At 40.8% G+C, this 16,598-nt stretch overlaps 1 protein-coding gene across 1 annotated transcript in view; it reads left to right on the forward strand.

Annotated features, from left to right (window-relative positions):
- The first annotated feature begins 8 nt into the window (after window positions 1-8).
- Window positions 9-16,598, forward strand: part of NUDT3 (nudix hydrolase 3) — a 52,808-nt gene continuing 36,218 nt past the window's right edge. The window contains exon 1 of the mRNA XM_019514171.1: window positions 9-145. Within this exon, the coding sequence (XP_019369716.1) occupies window positions 47-145 (99 nt within the window). The 5' untranslated portion in view covers window positions 9-46. The remainder of the gene's footprint in view (window positions 146-16,598) is intronic.

The following is a 16,598-nucleotide window of genomic DNA, read 5'->3' on the forward strand; positions in this document are numbered from 1 at the left end:
CGCCCCGCCGCTGCAGCCGCTGCCGCCGCCGCCCCCCGAGCGGAGGATGATGAAGCTCAAGTCCAACCAGACTCGCACCTACGACGGGGACGGCTACAAGAAGCGCGCGGCCTGCCTCTGCTTCCGCAGCGAGAGCGAGGAGGAGGTGGGCGCGGGGCCTCGGGGCTGCGGTGCAGCAGGGCCGGGGGGTTGTGGGCTGTGGGGTACCTCGGGGGGTTGGAAATCACGGGGGGTCTCGAGGACTGGGGTGCAGCAGGGCCGCGTGGGGGATCGTGGCTTAAAATGGGCCTCAAGGGCTGGGGTGCAGCAGGGTTGGGGGGGCTCATGGGGTATCAGATGCCTCAGACTGGGGTGCAGCAAAATTGGGGGTGTGTGGCTTAAAAGAGGCCTTGGGGACAGGTGCAGCAGGATTGGGGGGATCATGGGGTTTGGGGTACCTCAGGGTGTCATGGCTGAAGGGCCTCAAAAGATTGGGGTGCAGCAGCAGAGTTGGGATGATGGGGTGCCTCAAGTACTGGGCTGCAACAGGGCTGGGGAGTCATGGGGTACAGGGTGCCTTGAGGAGTGGGGTGCAGCAGAGTTGGGGGGTTCATGGGCTATCGGGTGCCTCGAGGACAGGGATGCAGCAGGGCTGGGGGGGGATCATGGGCTATGCGGTGCCCCCGGGGGGATGATGGGGGTGACTCAAGGACGGGTGCAGCAGAGCTGGGGGGGATCATGGGTTACAAGTGGCCTCAAGGGCTGGCATGCAGCAGAACTGGGATCATGGGCTATCAGGTACCTTGAGGACTGGGGTGCAGCAGGACTGGGGGGATCATGGGCTATGGGGTGTTTTGTGGAGGATCATGGGTTAAAAGGCACCTCAAGGACTGGGGTGCAGCAGAGGTGGTGGGGATCATGGGTTAAAAGGGGCCTCAAGGGCTGGGGTGCAGCAGGGTTGGGAGAATCATGGCTTATCAGGTGCCTCAAGGATGGGTGCAGCAGGGCTGGTGGGGTCATGGGCTGTGGGGTGCCTTGGGGAGGGGTTATGGGTTAAAAGGGGCTTCAAGGACTGGGGTGCAGTACAGCTGTGGGATCATGGGTTATCAGGTGCCTTGAGGACTGGGGTGCAGCAGAGCTGGGGGTGATAATCGCAGGGTATTAGGTGCCTTGAGGACTGGGGTGCAGCAGGCTGGGGGCGATTATGGGGCATTGTTCCTTGAGGACTGGGGAGCAGCACAACCGGGGGGGGAATCATGGGGTATAGGGTGCACTGGAGCTTGGGGGTGGGGATCATGGGGCATCAGGTGCAGCACAGTTGTGGGGGTCAGGGGCTGGGGATGGGCAGCCTGGCCTGAAGGAGCCAAGGGATCCAGTTGCAGCTCATAAGCACTGCCGTATGTCCTGGGTCGGACCATAGTTCTGCCCAATCTCCTGTGTTATGCAGCAGCAGCTTGAAAAGGTGCCCGGCTTCTCGCCAAGTGTGAGCTCCCCCAGTCCTGTGCCCCCTTGCCTGCCCACCTGGCCCGTGGTCCTTCTCATGGCCCTGCTACAGGTTCAGGTGAAAGCTGGCTAGAAACTAGCTGTGATAGGCCCCGCAACACGTTATGTTAATGATGTAATTGGCAGGTGAATTTTGACCAGCCACACATGCCAAGTAATGATTACACATGATAAAAATGAGTGTCTGGCGATAAAAAGAGCCAATCGGCTATGAAGGTGTAACAGCTCTACGGGCCCTGCTACATGTTTGCATGAAGTTTGGGTAGAAACCAGCTCTAGAGTTGTTGCACAGTTTCAAGCTCTACCTTTATAACTGGTTGGCTCTCTTTCTGTAGCTTAATAGCCATTTTTATGACATACGATCATTACTTGGGGCGTGTGGCTGGCCTGCATGCGTTGTGTGATTTGCCTGTGAATGGCATTGCATATGTAATCTGTAGCTTGGGTCTCTGAGAGCTCTGAGTAATTGAACCTCCTAAACTCTGCCTGTCTTGTGGGCTCCTGCTGCACGGTAGATTTGAATGTATGGTGCAGCTGATGGCTGAATCACAAATAAGTCTAGATCAGCCACATGTGCAAAGTAAGGCCCCTGCTGCATGTTACATATATTATGTGATTAACTGGTCTGAGAGTTTAGAGTGGTTGCATTTCAAATTCTCCCATCTTGATGGGGGCAACACTCCGGAGCCAGGAAGTCTAGACCTGCTTTGTGAGTTTTGTCTCCCTCCCACCTCCCACTATAGCAGTGTTGCTAAGAGCAGGCTAGCCTGGCTGGGGAGGTCTGTTTCTTTGGTGCAGTTGAAGGCAAGATGCAGCCTGAAAGGTATAAAAAGACTTGAAGGGTGGGCAGATCTGGCACTGCATGGCATGCTGTGGCGTGGGATTTGGCAGCTGACTGCATCCACCACATTGACAGAGCTCCAGGCCAGCACATCACATGAGATGGGGAAGGAAACCTGAGCCTAGATTTATAAAAAGAAACTGGGATAAAAGGGATGGATGGATTGCCAGAAGTGGCTGTCAAAAGAGATTTTTAGGAGGAAGTTGGAATTAAAGGTAAATTGGTTAGTCTGAGAATAACTGTTCTGCTCAACGTGCTCAGCCCTGTTGGGCTCAGAAGAGTGACTCTGCATAGAAATGTGCATTGACCAACATCCTCTTTTTTTTTTTTTTTAAATAAGCTTATTTGGGCTTGCAGTATTCAAAGTGAACCAGGAGGCATCTCCTTCTGAATATTACGGGATCACTTTGACTTCATCTGTTTTACTGGTTTATAGGTGGCTGTACCAAAGTCTTTGTTCTCCTGATTATCATATTTGTAGCTAGAGGAAATCAGAAGGGAATGCAGACAGTTCACTGGAGGAAAGCTAATTAGCATATTATTCAGTTATTATTTAACGTGGTGAAGGAGCCTCATCAACCCCCTTATTATTGCTGCACTGTCATGGTGAAGAGCGTCAACAGTACAGTTATAAATGGGCTGAAGGATTTATAACTTTTAAAAACTCCAGTGAAATTGAAATATGAGGTCTAGGCTAAAAGAGCCACCTGTCCTTTCCAGTTCTATGAAACCATTTTGAAACCAAAATGCTACATTTTTCTTTGTAATTTCAATTTTAGAAGTTACTTTGTACGGTAATGGGAGGGACAATGTAAAGAAACTGTTTCCTAGAGCAGTTGTACACAATTTATTAGGCTTATGTAGCATTTTTTCATTAAAAAATATCTAGACAGATATGATTTTAATAAGATTAAATATACAAATGTGTTTGTAATGGACAGTTAAGTGATGTGTCAGCTTTCACAAATAGATTACCGATTTGTAATGTACAGACTGACAGTGATACAGGCTTGTATCTACTTTTGTGTTTTGAATATGAATAGGTTTTTACAGTTGTGCTAGGGCTTTTTTATACATATACTTGAGTGAAGGTTTCTGATGTACAGTTGCACTGATCTGTCCAGATATGACTCTTTTAAACGTGTTTCATTAAGCTGATGGTAAAGGTTGTGTGGTAGTGTTAGAGAGATGGTGTAGCCTTGATAGTCCAGGAATTATGTGAGAGGTAAGGATTTTTTAGGAGCGATACCTTTAATTGGACCAACTATACATGGTTGGAACAAAATTAGACAACTTTTGAATGCAAGACATTCTTCATCAGGTATGAGCGGTTGGTTGCGCGGACGCTGCTTAAAGCAAAGCTGAACAATGCCAAGCTTAAGTTGATTAGGAGTTGCCTTGAGTGAAAACAGAGTAAGCTGTTGTTTAGCCAAGCCAAGTGTCTGTTTAGGTGTTTGTATGAATTTATCTAATGGTGCTAATAAAATAAATTTGTGAACTTGTGCAGTTCTGCCCTGTAGATCAGCAGAGGTCTGAATCCAGTCTTCAAAAAACAATAGAATTGAGTTCAAGTTTGGTCACTGTACCCTGCTTAATTGTCTCATTTGCATAATTATGTAGACCTTTGGAGAAACCCTAAGCATAAATGAGTAAGAAATGAGAACCTGTATCATTGATTTCATTTCAACAACTGTTCAAGTGTTCAGGAGGGTGGCGTTATCGCAACAGTAAAATCGGTGAGTGTGTTGATTTCCATTGCCTGTTGTAATAAAAGTCCACCTAATTGCCTTGTGAATGTGACAGAAGGTGCTGGATGGATAATACTAAATGACCACAAATTAATTAAGCTCAGTTCTGTTTTATATTTCTGGGCATTCATACACTGGTATCTGTTAGCCTATGCAAATGAAACACTAATAATAGACAGGTGAAACAAGCACACATTAACACCCAAAGACTCCTTACAATAGAATACCATAAATGGACTTTTTTTCCCAATAAATTTGTCTCTATATTGGGTGAATTCTTTAAAAAAAAATCTCTTACTGAGAAGTTAACATCAGGATAAACTACTTCACTGATATCTAGAATATGCTCATTTTACTAATTAGGAAACCTCGTTTTTAAGTAACTTTAATTGCGTGCTGTCATTGGATGTATTTTAATAATTTTCTAGAGAGACGTTGGTTTATCATTGACTGGTGATCATTAAAACATAAAAATCAGTGACTGAATAGAGCCTTAACACTAAATTGGTCACTCTTCTGCTGACTGAGGGAATACATTATATTTTAACACATTTAGTTAAGCAGTTGTGTTACTTTGTCTAACGATTTATAGGGGTTCTTAGTTTGACCCTTTTTGAAATAGAAGTCAGTGAATAATGCACTTTTTTTTTATACTGTACTACAGCATTAACCTTTTAACTTGTGATTTGAGTCATTCGCTCTTTGGATGAAAATTGGAATTTAAATTAAAATGCACAAAAATAAAAGAATTAGAAGTTGATTAGTTAAAATTCCCTTAAATGTAAAAAAAAAACAAAAACACGTTTTGATAAAGTTATTTTGTAATGTGCTCTTTATTTAGTATTCTTGTATGTGGTGAAATGAACTGACAGTTTCTTATTGTGTCCTTAAATATTGAGCTAGTAGATCTCATTCTCTCTCCGCTATTTTATTCATAGATTTGAAAAGGAAAACAGGCTTCCCTGCTTTTCATTTTTTTGTTGGTTTCTTAACATCGAATATACTAGTTTGATAAACTGGAATGAACAACATAGTCTCTCTGTGCTAGTTTGGCCCTTTAGAAGACTCTTTTTAGTTACTTAATCCATGTTTTGACTCTGGCATAAATGTATAATGCTTATGATTTTTAATACAACTGTGACGGCCTAAGCTTACATAATTTTCTTGATGTCAAATAGCTTTACTTTAAAAATAGAAATGTGCTTAAAATGAGAAAATGTTGTTTAGATGAGGAAAATCCAAACTTGTGAGTTTTAGGATAAATCAGCATTATTTTTATCCACCCTGCTTAGAGATTTTAATGTGTTCTTTTTGCACATATTAAACACTTTGGGAGCTTGTTTTTTTAGGATACGAGAGTGCCTATGCAACAGATTTTTGGATGAAAATACTTTCTTGCAATGAAATGTTCAAAAAATTGACAGTAGGAAAAATTAATTTGAACAAATAGAACAGAAGAACAACAAAATAATTTCTTAAATAAATGGTCTAAAAATCTTACTTTATTTCTATTATTTGAGAAATATGCCTCTTTAAAGGAATGTGTGGCCAAAAAGAAAAAAAAATCAATCTGGTTACATTAAAAGGATTTTGAAGAGCTTTCAAAGAGCCTTCTAGCAGTAGTTGGCATAAGGCAACTCTAAAAAAGGATGAAAATAGCAAGGGAGTAAACTCCTGGGATACTTGCCGCTTGTGTGAGAGGGGAGGTGCTTAGAAGTTAAGTGTTTTGAGGGAAGCAATATAGCGGTCTGTATTTACCAGGTTTCTTCATTTTACCATGTATCATCTTATAGGGACAATTGTCCCAATGTCTTTTTGGCTTCTAAAGCAAGTCTTGAGTGGTTTCAGCTTTAAAAGTGCTTGCTGTGTATCTGACCGAAGTCAGGTTTTGTTAACTACTTGTATTTGAGGAGATTTTGAGGTAGAACATTTCTTCACAGAGACCGGCATATTGAATGAGGACTAAAATTACAGAGGAAAACCATAAATGCATACCAGGGGCACAGAGAGCTTTCAGAAAGAGGGCACCAGATAAGCTCTTGACTAAATTTTAACACTTGCAGGCATTTGTCCATCTATTGATGATCAGCTAACATTGTGGCCTCCTTGCAGCAATTGCTTGCTTGGAAAAGTAATATTAGGAAAGAATTGAATATGTTCTTAACTATCTCCTTATTTCCAGCTGCTGAATCACACTGAAGAGCCAGCATCATATGATTAGCCAGCTTTCCACAGACCACAGTCAGAGAATCACTGCTCTAGCGGCTCAACTTGACTATTGTTTACATTCCCTTCAGCTACATGAAAGATTTGTGGTTAAAGCCAAATAAAAATACCCTACATATGTTGCTAACAGAGTACTGTATCTGCATTTGTATGCAGGTTGGCTTAGATATCCACTCCCCCATGGCATGTAGTAAGTTCTCAGGACAGTCCTATCAACTTGACAGACTATAAGCTTTCATCTTAAAAAAAGGGTTTCTAGATTTTTTTTTTTTGAGTTGTAAAGACAGCTTAAACAAAATTGAGTTTAAGCTGCAGTATGAATGTTTTCTTTCAGGGTTACAGTTGGCTCCAGCATTTCTAGCGCTGCTGAACTTTCCCAAACTGCAAAAGCAGGAAACGGGGGATTGTCTTATCATTAGTTTCAATGGGAACCCTGGACGCAGCTATGAAACTGAAGAACATGGTCAGGTTGACTGTTACAACTGGGCGAAATAGATTAGTAGTTGAGGAAGACCACAGGTAACAGTTACAGGAAGTATTCACTGATTTGGGAAATGGAGAATCCAGAAACAGAGGATGGGTATAAACAGAAAGGAGAGCAGAGGACTTAACCCTAACAATGCCTTCTTTTTGGCACTTCAGTACTTTAATCTCAATTTTCTAAGGCACAGATAGCTAGGGACTATAACAGGTTGAGTTCTCTATCAAGGCACAGGGACATGTGCTCACTTTTCCCAGCAACAGGATGAAGTGACTGCATAGGCATTGACCTTGGATAGTAGAAAAAAAATCCATCTTCATTTAGCCCTGGCTTGCACATGTGACTATAAATATTTAATAATTTTTTTTCTAACCCTTATAAGTAACTGAGGGTGTTTTATGTGTGGGATGATGGTGTGGGAAAGTACAGCAGGGTGAAATTTTTAGGATGCATTTATGGTAAATCTCTTAAACATACCGAGGCATTTTTGGGAACGCAGAAAATGCAGGGAAGAAAGTAAGTGCACAGTACAGGAAGAGAAAAAGAGGAAATGGATACAAAGTGAAGTGGGTGAAAATGGACCCATGGTCCTTTATATGGAAAAAGGGACAGTAGAGTCTAGGCTTGAAGGGAAAGAGGGATCTAACAGTTGAGAGAGACATGACGATGGTTCCAGCTTTAAGAACAGAGACTATTAATAATGCAGCTAAATACAGAGTATATACAAAATTGGGCACAACCATTCAAGTTCTTTAAATTGTAGGTCTTATTCAGTAGGTTTAATACTTAGGTAAGTTAGGCATCTGTTCAACTCTGACCTGCACTGAATAATGCAGACTGAATCTTCGTTTTTGGACTATTGTTATTTTACATAATTTAGAGGGATGGTCTGTTTGGGCATATTTTAAACACATTTACAGGATTTTCTGGTTCTTAGCTGGTTTGGGTGTTTCTTCTTGTGAATGTGGACAAGTATCTTCATTCAGGGCTGACTGCATAGTTTCTAATAGCAAAGAGTAAAGAGCTTTCATAGCAGCAGGTTGTTTTTTTCAATTGATAAATATATTAAGTTAATCAAAACTAAGTGTATATGCAGTATATACTGTGTGTATCATCTTACAGGGACATTTGGTTTCTTGTAGTCATGGTTTGTGTTTTGGGGTTTTTTTAAGTGCATAGGGTTCTTGTAAACTGACTGTTTCAATGACATGGGACAATTATATAAAGGCTGCAACATTCACTTCTAAAAGAAAAAGGAACTTAAAATTTGTCTCAGTATCCCATGCAGAAAAAGGCTACATAAAATGCATTTAAGTCGGGAAGGTCAAACTGCCTTTTGATAGGTGAAGTGAAGCACGATTTCATGGGGTCCCTTGCTGTAAAAGCCTTGCCAGTAACCCTCTACTAATTAAATATATGGCTCTTAGTTCAAGCATCTCAGCTGTGTGGTTAGTTTTGCCTTAGTATGAAAATCACAGAAGAATTTTTTTGTTCTAGTCTAAAACATTTATTTTTTGTAGAGTGAGGATTCTTGTTTTTCATACTTTTCAGTAAGGTTCAGCATATAGTACTTGACTGCGAGAAATTTGTGGTAATAGTAATAGGAGCCTTGGACATTTCGATGCCAGCCAAGCCATGCAGTAAGTACACTTAGAGATTTGTGTTGCTGCTCTAATAGTTTACTTGAAAAATCTGACTGGATTTTTAAAATTCTTCCTGGGTTTCTCCTTAGGTATGATTTGCATAGTTGCAATGATTTTAGTACAGTAGCTGGGTTAGCAAGAGTTTCCATACTTTTATTCACTTTCTTAATGTTTCAATTCTAATAGTTTCCTCTTAGCATGTATCATGATTTTTGCCAGGATCTACAGTGTGATTAATTTTGATTTCCTTCCTTTTTTTTTTTCCTACCATTATTTTGGCTGTCTCACTTCACAGCTATTGTGATGTGGATTAAATAATACATTTAAAGCTACAGAATATTGTGTGCTGTGGGAGACCACAGTGTCTCGTAATTAAAACAAAATACACTATTCAGTTTTCTGTGAGAGAGTTTTCTTGTTATGCACGTGATGGTTTCTGTTTTTAATGGCTTAGTGTTGAGAACATGTGCATTCAGGCACTTGTTCAAATTAATCACATCTCGGTGTTTAAACCTGGCTATGACATTGCTGACGGAAATGGTGCTTGTTACTTGGTGCTAACTTTGTAACATGCCCTGAATAGCAAGAGGGTTGGAGAAGCCTTACTGTAAGCCTTGTGCTGGTTGGCATGCTTGCTTAGGGACTCTGTGTTAGCAGATTGGCAATATGCTTGTGTGTCACTGGTGTAACTGAGGCCATGTTATGGCTTGTTAAATCCAAGAGATTGACTTTCATTCTTTACTGGGTAAAGATCTGTTTTTCTTGCTCCTCTTTTCAAACAGATGTGATGACAAGCAGAGTTCTTACTGTTTTCAAGGTCATTGTGGCATCCTGATCGGTGATTCAGGTTCTTTGGATTTTAAAAGCACAGTGCACATAAATGCTTGTGTATTGGGGTTATGCAAAGCATTTATTAGCTTTGAATAAAGTACAAAAGGTCTTCATGCCAGGTAGAGCTGTACAGGCTATGATATACCGAGTGGTAAAAGGACAGGATAGAAAGTTGCTAGCACTGCTAAGCTCCAAGCCCTTGAACATTGGAACGAGATGAGAAAATGTAACTTCCAAACAAAGGGAGATTGTGCAGGCAGAGATCGCTGAACCTGGTCTCTGAAGAGTGGAGCGTAGGAAGCATAGTTTGTCCACATAATGCAGTAATTGCTGAATGGTGGCAAAACATGAAATGATTTGAAGTGGTTGGGAGGTCAGGCTAGAGTACGGTTCAAATGACTGATTTCATGATTTAACATGTGATAACAAGTTTTTAATTGAAACAGCAGCATGTCACTCTGCATTAGCCATGGGTTAGCATCAAGTTGCAGGTTATGGTATTGGCTGTGCTAAAATTCCCTGTTTGACATCTTGCCTGTTCTCTGATTCTCTTAGCAAGTATGTCTGCTTCCTGCCTGACCCTGCACTCTGTCATCTGGGGCAGGGACGGTCTCCTGCTGAATGTATGGATAGTGTCCAGCTCCTTTTGGATGCAACTGTAAACAGATACAGTTATCTTTGGCTACTTCATCCGCTCACACATTTGTAACTCAGGTTGTAATGGTAACAGCCAATTATTCTTCATAGTTTTGTCTTCATTGAGCTCTTCAGTGAGTTATGTGCCTGGCCACATGGCCACTGCACCATTTTTATAAGCTGTTTTTGACGGAGGGGGAGTCTGAAATTCCTTTATTGCTTACATTTTGTAAACGAGCATTTGTTTTCTACCTCTTCAGCTTTGCTTGCCAGAGTAGTCATAGAATTACCCAGTCTCCTTGAGCCATGCTGGTTTTCATAACTGAAAGGATTAACTAGGTCGTTGTGAGCAGTTTTACTTTAAGCATGATATGGATTGAAAACCTGGTTTAATCCATAATTTTTACTTTTCATTGAAGTTTTTGGTTTGCTTTTCATTTGCCTTTTGCATTCTTTCAGGTGTGCACCCTTCTAATTTGGATTGACATAAGTAACTTATACGTATCAGACAAGGACGTTTGACCAAGTGGTATGATGCCTACACACTCTTCCCCAGAAGAAACCAGGACTGAAAGAATTGGCTCCAGAATCTGCCCTTACAGACAACTCAAGTAAACCTAGGCTCTGTGTGACCTAGCAAGCGCAGTGTAAATGTTAAACCTTCCTCAGTATTAAAGCCTGATGCAAAGTCCTAGACTTGAAAGGAGTCCTCTCTTTGGGTGCCAGCTAAGGAATAATCGGAGCTTTTCATTAGAAAGGGAGTCTCCAGTGGAGTCTTCCTCCTTGCACTAGCCAAAGGGGAAGCCGAGACAAATGCTTAGGTGCATGGATGGAGGAAATGACTTCGTTGCCACTGTAGGCCCCTGTAGGTATCTGTTATGCTAGATAAAAACACATTGCGTATGTTGCAGTTAAAGGAACTAGATGATTCTCTAATTTTTGCCCTATTTCTGAGAAACAGGAGTGTTTTCTTTCTCGCTGTCGTAAGAAAGCTTTCAGAGAGGCATAATGTAATTGTTCTTTACCTTCAGTTTTAGTTGACCTTGCTGAATCTTACCCTGTGTGTCAGGAAACCACTTTATTTGTATTTCCATACCATTAGTAAAACTAGCGTGTAAAAGGTATATTATCTAGTGTTTCAAATAAACATTTTCTCTTCATGTTGTAGTTTTGAGTTCGATTGGCATGTTTTCAAATATGATTCACAGATCTGATAAAACGTCTTGTTAGAACAGGACACTGGAATGCCCAGTAATTTCAGTGCATTTCCAGAGAGTACTAATGTGCGTCACTAATGCTTTAAATTGCTTCTTCTAAAATGCCCTAAAAGGGGATTATTGTTAGTGATTAGAGTAAGAAATTGGGTCTCCTTGGTTCTTTTCCCATCTCTTCCACCGACTAGGTGTCTGGAGTGAGGCTTGCTTAACCTGCCCTGCATTGGTTTTCTTGTTGCATCACGCTCAAGTATCACACAGGATTGTTTTGAAAATTGGTATTCTGGAAGGACACTGAGCTTCTTGCAAGGTGCTGGACAAGTGCAAATATGACCATTATCTGCAAGGGAGTTCAAGCCTTGCAAACTCTCTGCTGCTCCAGATAAAACCAGATGTCTGAGTATACACAGTTAATAAAATACTACTCCCACTGTGTAAAAATGGGACTGCAAGGAAGTCCTGTTTATACAGGCAAAGTTGTTGACTCAAGTGTCCATACCAGATGCCAGCTATGGTCACTATATTCTTCCTTCTTCAGTGTATTGGACTGTAATTGCAGTTGTATATTATGTTAGCTGCTTATATTAAATTAGTGCATGCCAGGTTAACAGTTTGACCTGTAGTAAATGAAGCTTTTATTATACTATATAATTCACTTAATATTTGTAAAGCGCTTCTGGTTCCTTCTGGATGCACACTTATAAACGTGATTACTGCTAGTTGGATAGAACAGTTCTTTTGAAGTCTTGATTCTTGTAAAGATGCTTTGAAAATATTTAGACTAAACAGGACAGTTTATTTCAAAAGAAATACTTTTTCTGCATTTCGAAAGGTAAGGTTCAATTAACTGTTGACAGCATAAAGCAAACAAAACAACAATATTTTCTAGATGTTATACAAAGAAATAGTAAAATCCAAGACTTTTTTTTTTTTCTGGAATTGGCAGCATTTTAGATGATGGACCACTACAACACTTCAAAAAAATGTGTGATATCATTGTCAGCTTGTCGTACCTTCTGATGAATCTTGTTTCTGAATGTGACAGTTGGCTGGCTGTGCAATTTCTGTTACAAACACATGGGAAGAAAATGAAATAAGAAAAATATGTCAACTCAAACCCAGAAAAGCTTTTAAATACAATTTTCATTTAGGTTTAGTAGACCGGAAACATTAGGAACCAAAGAGAAAAGCTGGAATGATGAGGATCTTACAAAAATCTGTATGCAAGGATAGTATGTCTGTGATCAATACAGAGAGAAGTCATTAGTTGTGTTAGTTTGAAGATAGGCAGAAGGCAAGGCAGGGTGGTACCTTAAAGAATAACTTGTTTGTTCATAAGCTTTCCTAGGTAAGAGGTAATGAAGCTTATGTCTTTCTGAAAGAGTTGGTCTTTAAGGTGCCATGCTGCCCATTTTCTGTGGTTGATGTACTGGTAGATCAGATTAAATTCTGTTAATGACCATAGCACTAAACCATTGTCTTTACAGAACGGTGCTAATACTGGGGAGAGTTTTTATTTTACCACAGTCTCCAATGCAGCTGACAACTTTAAAACTAACAATTGGGCAGAGAAAGAGCTTTTCAAATGTCTTGAGTGGAGAGAGTTATATTTTTACTTGTCTTAAGAAATGCAAACTTCCAGCTAGTAGGGTAGGGTTTGAATAGTGTAGATGCACAAAGTGGTTTCCCATGAAGTCTATTTGTCAGAGAGATTCTTAAATTTGAACATTTCTTCCTTTGCCCTCCCTTAAAAAGCAAGTTTTTATGTTAAGTACCAGGCTGCTGTTGTCCAATAAGGCATTACCAAGCAAACTTTCCTTCACTGCTGTCAGTTCTGCTGTGCTTTTATTTCCCCTGGCTCTCTAAAGCAGAAAGAGTCTCATTGCAGTGTGGCAGTCATGTGCTGTGCTTGGGTTTGCTCTGTAATGGAGGGCCCTTTCTACCACAGCCCTACTTTTTTGCCAGATTGTTTGCAAGAAGTACTGTTCTCCACCCCCTTTTCACTGCAGAAAGGGCCTGCTGCCAGGAAGGGAGGGCACAAATGGGGAAACCAGTTTTAGGCATTTTCTTTGTAATCCTTACTGGTCTTGATGAATGCTGTGCTTGTCTCTGACAATACAGATGTTTGATAGTAAGCCTCCATATTTTACTAAATTTAATTGAAAGGTTTCTGGCTTCTAAAAGCATCTGTCAGAAGAGGGAGGGAGGGAAACAGAAGGAGGGACTTTGTTTTAATTACAGCTACTTTTTGAGAGTGAATGGAAACAGCTAGGCTTTTTTCTGAGAGCCATGTGAGGCCCCTGTTCTCTGCAAGGTTTTTCGAGTAATGGAAAAGAGAGCGCTGGTTGGCTGTTGTATGGCCCTGTTATCACCTTAGCTTTATGTGGAAGCTGACTGGCTATTCCCAAAGTAAAACCAGCCTGTCCTGAAAGACAGGACTGATAATTATCAGCTGTCTGGCAGAGCACTGCAGTATCAGTAACCATTTGATTTTTCTTTTTCCCCCCTTGAGGGCAAGAAGAAATGCATTATAACTGTAATGTAGATACTAAAGGATTTCACTTAACATTTTAATTAGTGAGAGACGGATCAGGGACTGGTTTTTTCTAGCCTTTCTCTTGGCTATTACAGAATAGACACAGCAAGCCAAAAATTAACCTTTAAGAACATTTATAGAAAATTTCAGTTCAGCTCAGTGGGCCAGTAGCTTCCACAGCAGAGAGATCATTTTGAAAAGTTTCTTTGGTTGCTTTTCCAAAAATCTGGAACTCTTGGTTCAGAAATGATACCTTTTATTAGACCAACTAGGAAATTGCAAAAAAGATGATCTTTTTTCTGCAAGCTTTTGGGCTCAAAGGCCCGTCCTCAGGCTCAGAGAAAATTAAAGATGGTAAAAAGTCTACGTAGGTAGGAAATAAATTTTGATTTTGCACAGAGGAAGCTGGACATGGAAGTCTGTCCCTCTGAGTCCATGAGAGTGGCTTTGTGAGTTGTTCCAAGTTGCTCTTTGGTGTGCAGATCAGGCAGGATTCCTTCCCTGGAGGTGTCAGATGACAAGCAAGGAAGTGTAGAAATATTTCTAGTTGTTCAGCAATGAAGTTTAAAATCCAAAATTGGCTAAAATTTGCCATCTTCCATGTTTCAGGGATATATTTGATAGCCATGTTGGCCTGAGACAAAGAGAAATACCAAAATCTAGAACTCATGGTTCAGAAATGATACCTTTTATTAGGCCAATGAGGAAATCACAAAAAATTAGCTTTTTCTGCAAGCTTTGACATGTTGGTTGCTTTTGACATTAACATACATGTGTAGGGTTCTGGGAGGAAATCAGTAAGAAGCTTTCTATTGCCACTGTTAGGGTTGGGAGCAGAATTTGGGAAGATGCACTGCTATATCTGTAAATGAGGTTCTTTGGCTAAATCTGATATCTTTTATCAGACCAACTCAGATAGTTGGAAACATTCTTCTTCTTTGAGTTGATCTACTAAAAGATATCAGATTTACCCAAAGAACCTTGTCTGCCGATGTGCTTAGACCAACACGGCTACAGCCAGCACCCCTGGTGTACCTGTGAGTCTTTTGTTGAGGGACACCAGCTTTAAAGTATAAATGTTCCCTTCAGAGCTTTGCACAAGTTCATAAATTTCAGTCACCTAAAAGAGAGGGGTAGGGTGAAGGATAAGATCTCCTTTGCAGCATCTTCTTGCAAAGAAAAAATACCTCACCTGTACAATGAGCTCCTATCTGCCCTGGAAAATAATGCTTTTATTTTAATAGAGTTTGTTTGGCGGCTTATGTTCATGCCGAAAGGACTGATTATCTGAAAATCTAAACTTAGTAGAAATGTAATAGTTGCATCTTTTACGCTTGCTGGGGAAAGGTTTTTACTTCACTGGATTTTTGCACGTGCTGGTCTACGGTGTTAGTGGTATAAGAATGATGTTGTAGCCATGATGGTCCAAGAAATCATGCAAGAGGCAAGGATTTCTTACAGTGATATCTTTTATTGGATAGATAAGCTTTTTGAGAGCTTTTCTAACTTCATCCCAACTACATAGTCAGTGCAGTAAAAGATAATCACTGTAAGAAATCTGTGCCTCTCCCAGATCTTGTGTGTGTCATTCTTTCCATTTCTTCCCAAACTTTTAAAAATGTAATACAGGCCAGTATGTTATTTGATAGTAGGGCTCACTTTTAGTGGCTACCGGGCAGACTTTAAAACAAAGGAGGAATCTTTTGCTGAACTTGCAGTCTTGACCTGTAACATTAACTTTGCTGGGGGCATTTGAGTTCCAGGCATGTGTTGACAAGTACAGCTCTTTAGATGTATTTTCTGTGTACATCCTGTTTATTTAGCAGAATACAAGTTCCCCAGCTTAATTTTGAACCAGGTCATTTTGTCTTGTAAGAACTCATGGGTAGCAATATCCTGTTTAAAGTATTCAACTATACCCCTGCAGGACATATTTCCTTCTCGTCTGAGGGTGCTTCCTTTTTTTGTGCTTTTGAGGAAACTGTGTGATTACAGTAAGGTGTGAGAATGACAGCATTTTCCTTCCCACTGAAGGCTGTCCTGTTTTCTGTTCTGAAGTAGCTTCACTTCAGTACAAAATCATAGAAATATAGTGCAGCTCAGAATAATTTCTATGGCTTAAAATTGTTGTTCATACCTGGAAGCCCTACGTTGGGGAGCTTGGTGTGTGTCAGACACCATTGTCAAGTTGGCAGTGTTATTTCTTTTTATTTAAAAGCTTTAGTATTGTGACTTAGTAGCAGATACATTATATTTATTTGCACTTGTGAAGAAATATAAGTAGATATCGACTGAACACACTCACTGTTACTCTAGGCGGTTGCTCACCTGGGTTGTTCTGCAGTTAGCACTCTGAACAGAAGATGCTCTGAACCAAGCAGATAGACCTTGACTAGAAAACACATTTCCCTCTTCATTGCTATTGAATCTCTTCAGTTTTAGGGAAGGAGACAGTTCTGTGTTCATCTTGTTATGCTTATTTGTATTCCTTCTATTATTTGCTGACCTGAAGCCAGAAATCTCCGATGCTGATAACCAATATGGAGTACAAGGACTGCAGTATCGTTGAGCGAGATGTTGCGATTCTAGGATATGTACTTAGTACATCTGAGTTCAGTTCCAGGCTTTGGAGGGGTTGGGGCCTTACGGCCCTGACTGCGTAGAGGCTGTCTGTGTTTGCTCCGACCTCAAACTTCCACATTCTGGTTAGCTGGCTGCTATTTCCTACTTTTTGCCTGGGCGTTTCCATTGGGGGGTATTGGAAGCTCAGTGCTGAGCCTAATGGCATGGCAGCTCCTGGACTTGCCAGGGGATGAAGGAAGTATATTCAGCGTAAAGGGAATTTTCAGAGATTTTGGCTGCCAAACTCCTAGCAAGCCTCTACTATGTGCAGATGGAGCTGTCTGGAATTTTATTGCATGGCCAGATTTGGACAGATTTTCATGGGAGTGACACTAAGG

Source organism: Gavialis gangeticus, unplaced genomic scaffold (assembly GCF_001723915.1).
Source record: "Gavialis gangeticus isolate Ggan-Ray unplaced genomic scaffold, GavGan_comp1, whole genome shotgun sequence".
In the NCBI taxonomy this organism is placed as follows: Eukaryota; Metazoa; Chordata; order Crocodylia; family Gavialidae; genus Gavialis; species Gavialis gangeticus.